This window comes from Protobothrops mucrosquamatus, unplaced genomic scaffold (assembly GCF_001527695.2).
Source record: "Protobothrops mucrosquamatus isolate PMUCROS unplaced genomic scaffold, P.Mucros_1.0 scaffold3904, whole genome shotgun sequence".
Taxonomy (NCBI): Eukaryota; Metazoa; Chordata; class Lepidosauria; order Squamata; family Viperidae; genus Protobothrops; species Protobothrops mucrosquamatus.
The window spans coordinates 14,316-24,792 of record NW_015389849.1 but is presented as its reverse complement, the minus strand read 5'-3'; the positions used below and the strand labels follow the sequence as shown (position 1 = coordinate 24,792).

The 10,477-nt window shown below is 46.1% G+C and overlaps 1 protein-coding gene across 1 annotated transcript; it reads right to left on the bottom strand.

The window, feature by feature from the left end:
- Window positions 1-7,388: 7,388 nt before the first annotated feature.
- On the bottom strand, window positions 7,389-9,836 carry B3GALT6 (beta-1,3-galactosyltransferase 6). The gene has a single exon (XM_015827725.1). It carries the CDS (start codon window positions 9,834-9,836, stop codon window positions 8,799-8,801), a length of 1,038 nt encoding a protein of 345 aa, XP_015683211.1. The 3' UTR covers window positions 7,389-8,798.
- Window positions 9,837-10,477: the final 641 nt, after the last annotated feature.

Sequence of the window (10,477 nt, the reverse complement as noted above, 5' to 3'; positions counted from 1 at the left end):
ACCATGACAAAGACGGGGCCGGTCTGTTATTTCTACGAAATCAGATCCAGGTTGTTAAGGCTCCTCTTCACATCTCATAAACTTCACCCCTCGGCCTGGGAACCGGCCTTTGGTGAGGCTTTACGGGAGCTAACTTGGATTCTTATTCTAATAAGGCAATAAGTGAGCTTTCGGCTTATGGGAGGCTTGCCCGGTGAATTATCCCAGGCCTTCCACCGCCCCCACAAATGGCTGCCCTCCGGAATCCGCGGGAGTTTTGCGAAGGCTTTTTAAAAGCCACCGATGGAGGAGATTTGATTTGACGCCCCAGCTCAGGTTTAAAAATCCAGGGTGGCTCTTTCTGCAAGCCTCCTGCACAGAGATAAGCAGGCATTTATGGGCACGCACATATATGCACGCTAGGATAAAGTCCTGCATCGGCTCCTTAGCACAATTCATGAAAAACAACCATCAGGGGCCCAAAATGGGTTGCAGTACTCTGCGGCGGCCTCTAGAGGGCTGTAATGTGACTTGTGGGGGGGGTCTCTTTGCAGCCATCTGGTGGCGATTTAGATTTTTGCAGCTCAAGATAGCGTGAGTTCAAATGTAGGAGCCGAGCTGAGAAGAGGAGGAGGAGACAAGCACCAAACCAATTGTCCTCTACCCTGGTTCAGAATCATAGGTCTTGTTCTGGGCCTACCCTGGTTCAGAATCATAGGTCTTGCTGGTGTTTAAGGGAACACCAGCAAGACCAAGTGCCATGAGGAATGGTTGAAGGGTCTGGGATGGGTTAATGCAGTGTTTTTCAGACAAGGCAACCTTAAGATGTTTGGACTTTAATTCCCAGAATTCCCTATTCTGGCTAGGGAATTCTGAGATTTCAAATCCACACATCTTAAAGTTGACTAGTCTGAAAAACACTGTTAGAAGTAAGTCTTCATCCTGGTTCATCCAAGCCGGGAATAAATAAGCAAACATGGCGACTGCTTTGGGAAGAAGGTTACAGTTTATTGCAGAAGAAAGATGGTCCTTGCAAGAAGGAGCAGAGGAGGAGAAAAAGAGTGAGCACATGGGTAGAAGGTTTTTTATACCCCCCTCTAGCCCTGTTTGGAATAGTTTCCTGTTCCTGTGGCATGAACTTTGAGGCTATTTCTGAGTGTTTTTCTAGGCCTTGATATCTGTGGTTTAATCCTATTATCATATCCTGCTTCCCAGGTGATGGGGCTAATGACTCCTAGAGTTTGGGTGGGGCATGCAGATTTTCTCTTTGTCTCCTTGATTGCTCTGGCTTCAACTTTCTGATGGTTTTACATCTGCATCTGTATGGGCTAGGTCTTGCTGGGGCAGAGAGATTTGGAGCCAAAGTTGGTTTCTGCTTTTTAAAATACTTTTGAGGAAATATATATTTCTGCCCTTTTAATATTTCCTTCTCTGGGGCTCTGACTTCCCACAACACTGCACTAGACAATACTGAGCTATAATATTCCATCAAATGTGCTGTAGTGTAGCAAAGCACCACAATCTCTCTTCTATTGCTCCCTGCACAAAACCTCCACATTTCTGGGCATAATTCTGGCTTGCAATTAAGCTTCCAGAAAAGTACAATTTTATTATTGCCAAAAGTTTGTGGTGCTCCAACTCTGTACCCACATCCGATGAAAATGGTTGGGATAGTCCTGAAAAACAGAATTGGGTACTCTCATTATTGGGTACTCTATTTTAATGTTTTTTAAATGTTCCATTCATGTTGTCTATAGGCTTTTTTTTTTAAAAAAAATCTCAAAATCAGTATCTGTGTGTACAAAAAGAAGCAACAGCCACAACAGCCACAAGAGGGAGACTGCTGTTTTAAAATGAACTTCAGTCATTTTTAATACCATTTTTTGTATTAATCGTGGTTCCTAAGGGAAACATCAATGCAGCTTATTGTTGTTATTTTGGATGCCTTTTGTGGGATCCTTCCCCAGGTACCAATACTATTTATTTATTTAAATTTGTATCCCCCTTTCATTATTGGCCCAGGAATTCTGGGAGTTGAAGTCCGCAAGTCATAAAAGAGCCAAGGTTGCCTACCCCTGGGCTAGACCAAATTGGCAACATAACTGTGAACTCTATTAATAGAGTTCCAAACAAATGTCTAGGACGGTATTCCTAGCCACAAGAATATAGTATTATACAAAACGTATTTCTGTGAAATGTGAAATAAAATTCAATATTAAAATAAATGAAAGAGGAAGTAAAACGGAGCAATTTGTTCTTTTTTTTAGGTCCCCAGCAGTTCAGCCAGGGACAGCAAACATCTCCTTTGTGATTTTAGAGGCCAATCAGCCAGAACCAAAAGGTAAATCTCTTAACATACCGCAGTGCAAATCAAGAAAAATTAAATGTTTTGAGCCATGTTGATAGGTATTATTTCTCAACATTTGAATTAATGTGTTTAACAAAGAGGTAAATTAGGTTGGTCGCGTTGCTCTCTTTATAATTTCGGGCATTTTCTTTTTACTGTAATGCGTTAAGTCCTCTACTTATAACCACAACCCAACCTAAAATTTCCACAGCTAAGGAATACTGTTGTTAAGTGAGTTTTGCCCCATTTTATGTGCTTTTTTGTGAGATGTTACGTGAATCGCTGCAGTTGTTAAACTAGTGACACGGTTATTGTGTGAATCCGGCTTCCCTATTGACTTTGATTGTAAGAAGGCTACAAAAGATGATACATGACCCTGGGACACTGCAAACATCATAACTGCATGCCAATTGCCAAGTGTCCAAATTTTGATCATGTGTCCATGGGGAGGCTGCCATGATCATGTGAAAAAGGGTAACAAGTCAAGTTTTTTGAGTGCAGTTATAATTTAGAGTGGTCACTAAACAAATGTAGGCAATTGGGAACGGGCTGTATTATATGACACCCTGAGCCCTTTTTTTCTGCCAGTCCCCTCTTTATCTATTATCAGACATAAGTCCCACTATATCACTTAGAGTGGCTTAATTCCTCAAAACGCCGTGGCACAGAGAAAGGGGTCTTCTCCCCGCTCTTTGCAAAAATGGGATGGAGGTGCGTTTAATTAAAAGCAATCATAATTGTCAGATTAATGAATAATTGGGACACCCGGCTCTGCCAGCCGCTGCAGAGGATGGAATTAAAATTTAATCTCCCCCTGAATTATTGAACCAAATGAAATGCTGATCTCATAACTGCTACGATTGCCAGGCTCAGTGGGAGATTTTGCCTGCAGACGTTGGGACAATGGGTTGTTCTTTGCTGCATTATCTTAAATTCCTAAGGCACCATTCCTTATTCCTCCATTCTGGGCTTTTGCTCTTCGCATATTTGGAGAGATTTGAATTTGGGTATATCCCGTGAGAGCTGCTGCTGCTTAATACAGATTAGTTTGTTTATACTAAAAGCCCCAAGGCTTCTGAGGGCTCCATTCAAATCAGACAGAGAAGGAAGACAACACGCAAACAACCATATGTAACCTATTTATACTTCAGAATGCCAAGGTTTTCACTTCTATCTGGCTAAGGACCTTGGGGAAGGTGTGTGTGTGTGTGTGAATTCAAAAGTTGAATGATAGAACCTAAAACTATTATAAAATTCTTGGGTAAAAAATAACAATTAGTGGTACAACTTTGCCTCCAAAGGAAACTTCATTTTACATATCAGAGGCTGTAAAATGAATAAAGGGTAAAGATTGTGTATTAAATAAAGACTGTGTATTAAAATCAAGCGGGCAAAGGAAATGGCTTTATCCTTCTGAGATTTACCGTCCAGAAAATATCGATCTTATCAAACCTTTACAGGACAGCGTACGCACATTCAAATTTCTACAAATTAGGGCCTTGGCACTCTGTCGTAAATACCTACGTCTCCGATTTTGAAATAATAATATTTGTTTGTACGTCAAGACACCCTTGCGTAATCTGGACCCAGAACGTCTGAACTCAGGTGTGCTATGATGGTTTGTCCAGTGATTCGGATTGTAATTAGTCATGTGAGTTCAGCTAGGGAAGGAACAATACAGAAGTATAACCGGTATATATAGCCCAAAACAATCCACTGAACAAACTATAATAATACATTCAGGCATTTTTTTTAAGCCTTCTGTTATCTCTTCTTAAAGTGTTTTCTGCAAACCACAGTTAAGCTGGACAGCCCATCGGTGTGAAGGATGGCTTGAACAGAGAGCAGGTTAGGATGGAAGTCGAAGCCTGCTAAGGCCTTGTGTGGGGTATTATTGTCCACGTCGATTTGGAAAAACTGGAGATATTTCCCACCTCATCGGGTTTATTGGGAGGCTCAGTGGAAGCATCCTAGCAGTCACTGCATCCCTGCAGCCTAATAAGAGAAGGAAGCTATGGATCAGCCAGGGTCCCCAGCGATACTGGAGGCGTGGAAGAAAGACTTCTCATGCATTTTTCATTCTGCCTTCTAGCAAAGCCTCTCTTTAAAAAAATAGAGCACAAATTGAAAGGACATGCCTCACCCAGGAAGGAGATGTGGTGAGCAGATTTGGAAAACCGACTCCTTTCTCCTTCCTCTAACCTTGGGTTCCTGAAAAGAGGTTGAGGGGAAAAAAAAAACATTTGGGGAAGGACAAGGCTTTCTTTCATCTGCGGCCAAACGTCAAGAGGAAGTCAAAGCTATTGGTTTTCCTGCCTGCCCACAACTCAGCTGAGCTGTCTTCCCAGCCCCAGGGTATCCGAGATGGCTTGCAAGGATGCACTTGGCCGGGACTTGGACTCTGGTGTACGTTACATTTGTGACTCTAAAACAAAAGTTCTCAGGGGAAAAAAAACCCCTTAAAGCAGGGGTCCCTAATCCCCGGTCCGTGGACCAGCAACCGGTCCGCGCAAACAAGCAAAGCCCCTTCCGCGGGATGCAGGCATCACGCAAAACCACACCCCCTCTGGGCCACGGAAAAACCTCTCTCCAACGGAACCGGTCCCTGGTGCCCAAAAGGTTGGGGGCCACTGCCTTATAATAATAATAATAATAAAGTTGGAAGGGACCTTGGAGGTCATCGAGTCCAACCCCCTGCCCAGGCAGGAACCCTACACCATTTCAGACAAATGGCTGTCCAGTCTCTTCTTAAAAACTTCCAGTGTTGGAGCATCCACCACTTCTGGAGGCAGGTTGTTCCACTGGTTAATTGTTCTGTCAGGAAGTTTCTCCTTAGTTCTAGGCTGCATCTCTCCTTGATCAGTTTCCACCCGTTGCTTCTCGTCCTGCCTTCAGGCGCCTTGGAGAATAGCTTGACTCCCTCTTCTTTGGGGCAGCCCCTGAGATATTGGAACACTGCTATCATGTCCCCCCTCGTCCTTCTCTTCATTAAACTAGACATACCCAATTCCAGCAGCCGTTCCTTATATGTTTTAGCCTCCAGTTCCCTAATCATCTTTGTTGCTCTTCTCGGCACTCTTTCTAGAGTCATCCAGGTCCTAGTTGTCTCAAAAGTGGTTGTTCAACTGGCAGCGGGGCTGTTTTTTCCTTCATCCAAGAAGCTTTATCGGTTCAGAACCGGTGAAGCTTCGTGGATGAGAAGCAAAATGTCTTTCTTTTTCTTGCTCAAGGAAAAAACATTCCAGTTAAAAACCACCTTTGATATACCAAGTCAGTGTCAAATCTCCACTCACACTAAAATTCGCATATTGACTGATCTAGTCGCCTGCACGCTAATGCTTTAATTAATTTTGGCGCAGTTGTTCACAAACTGGGTACATTTAGGGGGGAGAAATTTATCTTTTGCTACGAGTTAAGGAGAAAACCGATGGCATTTCTGCATTAAGGCTTTTCCCAGTTCTGCCGGTCCTCAGTGTGGCTAGCTGATTATGCCAAAAGCTATGGGCTCTCCTTGATTCTGCAAGTGGAAAATGCCATTGGGTCTCCCAGCAAAGTGCTGCTGAATTACCAATTTCTTCATTCTTAAAAGTGGTAGGACTTGGCTTTTATTTATTAAACTATCCTTCCCTGATACCACCTTACTTCAGCAAATTCTTCTGCGATTGTAAGTACTTAATACAGACGTCTAAGCTCCCCGAGTATCTGAATAACTGATCTAATTAGGTCAGAGCTATTGATAATTGCACCGCTCTCTCTTTTAATGCTACTTAGCAATCTGGCACACGGGCACAAGCAGTTTGAAAGAACTTTTCAACTGCTAGGGAAGTCGGCAAGGTTTTTTTTTTAAACAAAACTTACGGCTTTATGCTCGGCTTTAAAGCCCTTAGCATCTTGAGTGCGCCGGCTGAATTCACGGCAGGATCATTTAATAATAATGATACTTAAACCTTTATTGTACCGCTTTCGATCTGCGAATGATGAAAGACCTCACATATCTTGATAACCCTACAATTATGGTACGTTTGTTAATATTGTCGCTACTTAACTCATGGAGGTAAGCTGATGGAAATCACAATGGAATCCAGTATTATATATAGCCAGTGCTAGTTAAAGACAGCCCAAGGGCAATTTAACCCAGGGCAATTTAGGTATGAAACTTATCCCTCTTATTCCGGGTCCTAGCTGGAGGTACAGGGGGGGGGGGGAGAACTAGCCAACATAATATGTCACACATCTCCAATGAGAGAACGTGAAATAATGTTTTTCCCCAAAGCCAGGAGAATTCCCTGCTGTCTTGCATTGTTTATATGCCAAAATCAGACAGTTTCCTCTGCTTTTGCATGTTTTTGTCTCCGACACCTGTTTTCCACCGCGAGCCTCAATTTTACATTGATAGAATTGTTTTAAATCATTCCAGGGGGAGAGAGAAGCAACATGGTTGTCAAACTCCCTGCTAACACCTTTTAGGAATTTGTGGAAAGAGGCATGTTTTGGCTAAAAACCGGAAGGATTAAAGGATAGGATCTGGGGATTTCGCTGTCGATCCTTCTCAGCAGAAATTGAGCACCGTTTCAAATCTGAAGGCAAAAAGCAGGAATCTTAGCATTACAGAATGTAATATATTACCTGGAATATATTAAATGCAGTGAAATAATGCCAGATCTGCATTCCAGCTGTGAAATAGTTATAGAAAGCCCTATAAAAAAGTCATGAGCTTCCCACTGTCACAGTTCATTTGATATCTTTCCATTTTTCCCCTGAAGCTTAAAAGTCCAATCACCATAGGAGAAATTAGGATAGTGGTGTGCGGGCCATTTGTGTGCAGATATATGGAGAACAGGGCTCTTCTTATAAAACAGAATCAGCAATATTCAAACGGCTTTCAGAAGCAGTAATGTTTCAGACGAAAGGATCAATCTGTAGAGTCTTTCATACAAGCTCCAGAGATAAACACGGCAGAGTCTGAATTAAAAGCCAGCACCAGAGAGATTTAAATGAAAAAACGTGCAGAAAACAATGGCATTTGACAAAGGACCCTTCTGAGCTTCAACACATTCCTTTAATAAATTAAAATGACTATGACATTCAACCATTTTCCTCAGGCCTGAAACTATACACAGTACATTTACAGTATTTATAAATAAATTATCACTATTATAAGCACATAATTTTACATACAATACTAACTCCCCTTGGAAGGGACAAATATTTTCAGTTGTTCTGGTAACTAATTTTCAAAGGAAACGTGGGCAACAGTCCATCGTTAAAACAAACTAACTTTGCCCCCGTAACAAAGTAGCAGCTAATGCTCCACCTTAATTGATCTCAAAAAGCAAATTACGATCAATCTTGATAGAACTCGCATCGGAGGCCACCAGGAAAACATAGGAAAGTAGTTCAGCAACTCTTTCCTTAATAAGCATGATTGGATCACAACTTCCTCTTGATCTGATCTAAGCATAATTAGATGTGTACCTCAGATTCTCTGCTTTCTGAATGAAAAGCAGATTAAGCCCTAAGGTTCTTTTTAAGCTTTCATGGGGGTAAAAGCAGTTCAAATAGCTATAGAAAAATGTAAATATTTAGAGCGAGGATTATTGTAGATGCCAGGAAAAACAAACATGGCTAATGGACCCCCCTACAATATAAAAATTATGAGTCCCTCCATCCCACTGGGCACAATTCATCCCTAAAAGACAGCAATTCCATCCATCTATAAGATCTTTCCAAAAATCCTTTGGTCCAGAACCATTAACACCTTGGGCATCGTGCCCACAATTTTTGAGGTGATTTTGACTGAAGGCTATGTACCGCCATCACCAGAAAGGTTAGTGACAGAGCATAAATTCTGGGTGAATTAAGCCCTAGTTGTCAAAACGGTGCCTGCTGCAAACAATCCAGGTGTGAAAATGAGACTAGCCTTATTTGCAACCTGTAGTTCTCTTAAAATAAAGAAATTGGTCAAAGGAGGCATCCAATTTAGTCATCTCCCATTTCAGCTCCTCACAATCCAGAGTTGTGGCTCCAATGCTGGTCCCTAAGAAAAGGACACCATCCTGCTTTAATCATTAACAGTATATTTGAAAAAGGTTAACAGCCATAATTTTAAAAACATCTAATTCCCCTCAGGGCCGAAGCAGCGTGGATTTTCAGTCAAAATGAAGCTGTTCTCCTTTTACAGATTAAAACATCCCCCTTTTGAATGAAAGGGAAGACGATTCAAAGAGCAGACTGTAGCAATCAGGAAGTGGGAAATGTTGTAACAACAAGACATTCAAGAAATTATCCAAGTGAAACAGAGGCGTCAAGCCAAGGATGTTCCATTTTTTAAAAAAAGGTACCGACAGAAGCTGCTATTTCAGTTCAGAGAACGACGTGATTGCAGCACCTTAATTTTTAATTCCATTGGGGTTCGTGTCCGAATTGCTCTTCTGAAAACGGGACACTTTTAATGCATCCACAGCCTTGGGGTTCAGGGTATGCCGTCTTTTCTCTGGCAGCACTGGGAAGGAGGCACGCTCCAGTCGTACACGTAAGAGAGTCTCAGTTTCGCCTCCTCCTTACAAAGCTTCCCCTCTTTGGCCAGAGTCTGGTGTTTTTCCAGCATGTCCTCCAGGCTCTGCTTGTGAGTCACAATGTACTTATTGTTGCAACCCCGCGACTTGTACTCGGTGTCAAAGCGGGGGTCGTGAATCCTCTTGACGTCCACCGGAGCCAGCCAGGCACCCAAGGAGACATCCTCGCTCTGCCAGAGGTTGAGGTAGTCCTGGCTCAAGCGAAGGTAGTGCACCAGGTCGGCCGAGATCACGTACCCGCCGCCCAGGGCGTAAGGCAGGTAGAAGTCACACAGGAGCCAGGCGTTTTCCTTCCACTTGCCCCCCGACTTCACCCGCCCGCGGCCCGAGAAGAAGCCCCAGTAGAGGCGGCGCGGCTCCTTGGACCGCAGCTCTTCGGCCAGGACGTCCAGGCGGACAAAGGTGTCGTCGTCGGCCTTCAGGACAAAGCGGAAGTCCAGGTGCTGGTCCAGCCAGACGTACATGGCCAAGACCTTGGCGGTCAGGTTCTCGTAGGAGTCCCGCAGGTCGGGCAAGAGGAGGAGGTCGTGGTGGCGGCTCTGCTCCAGCTCCAGGCTGTGCAGCTCCTCTCCAGTCAGCCCGCCGGTGCCCACCACGAAGCGGCACCACAGGTCGCTGCGGGGCACCCGGCCGGCCACCGAGAGCCAGGTGCTCCGGATGATGCTCCGCCGCTCCGTGTACTTGGGGCCACTGACCACCAGCACCGCCAGGAAGGTGGCCTCCTCTGGAGGGGGTGGAGGGGCGGCCGCAGGCGGGTGAGGACCCCCGAGGGCCCCTGGGCGGGCAGGGGGCTGCTGCTGGTGGGGCAGCCCCCAGCCCGGGGAGGACTTGAGGCCCTCCGAGGTGCACTTGGCCAGGTAGAGCAGCACCACCGCGAAGAGGGTGAGCCCCCCCAGCAGGGTCTTGTGGCGGCAGAGCAGGCGCACCAGCTTCATGGCCCCTCTGGTGGGCGGGGCAAGCGCCCGGCTTCTTCCCCCTTGGGGAGGTCCGGAGACAGGCTCCTCCCGCAGAAGGCGGGGCAATGCCTCGGGGCCGCCCTCTTCAGGCGCAGCCCCGCCTCCCCGCGGCAGCGATCCAATCCCTCGGCGGCTGTTCGCAACGCTGGGTGCCGATAGGTAGAGCGAGGTTAGTCCCCGCCCAGCCTTCTCGTGGGGGCGGGCCGCGGGCTTCGCCACGCCCCTCGGCCAGGCCCAGCCCTTCTTCAGCCCCGCCTCGTCCCCCTTCCCCCCCCGCCGCCCCTCCCCTCCCCTCCCCCTCCGGCAGTTCGGCCTCAGGTTTTGGCGGGAAGATTCTCCCCCTCCCCCGCGGCTACGGACGGCGGCTTGGGACACACCTCCTCAGTCCGCGCTCGAAGATGCCGCCGGGTGCCCGCTGGATCGTCTCCAGCGGAAGGTTCATTGTCTTGTCGCGGCTGCTTCGGGTCAGCCTTTGCCGGAGCGCTGCTCTCGCCCGCGGCGCATGCGCGCTCGGTCCCGACGCCAGGCCCTTCTGGAAGGCGAGGCGGCCGTCCTCGGCTGCTTCTGAGGCGGGGAGAGAAGGCGAAAGAGCGGGGTCTGCCTCTAGCGGAGGGGGGGGG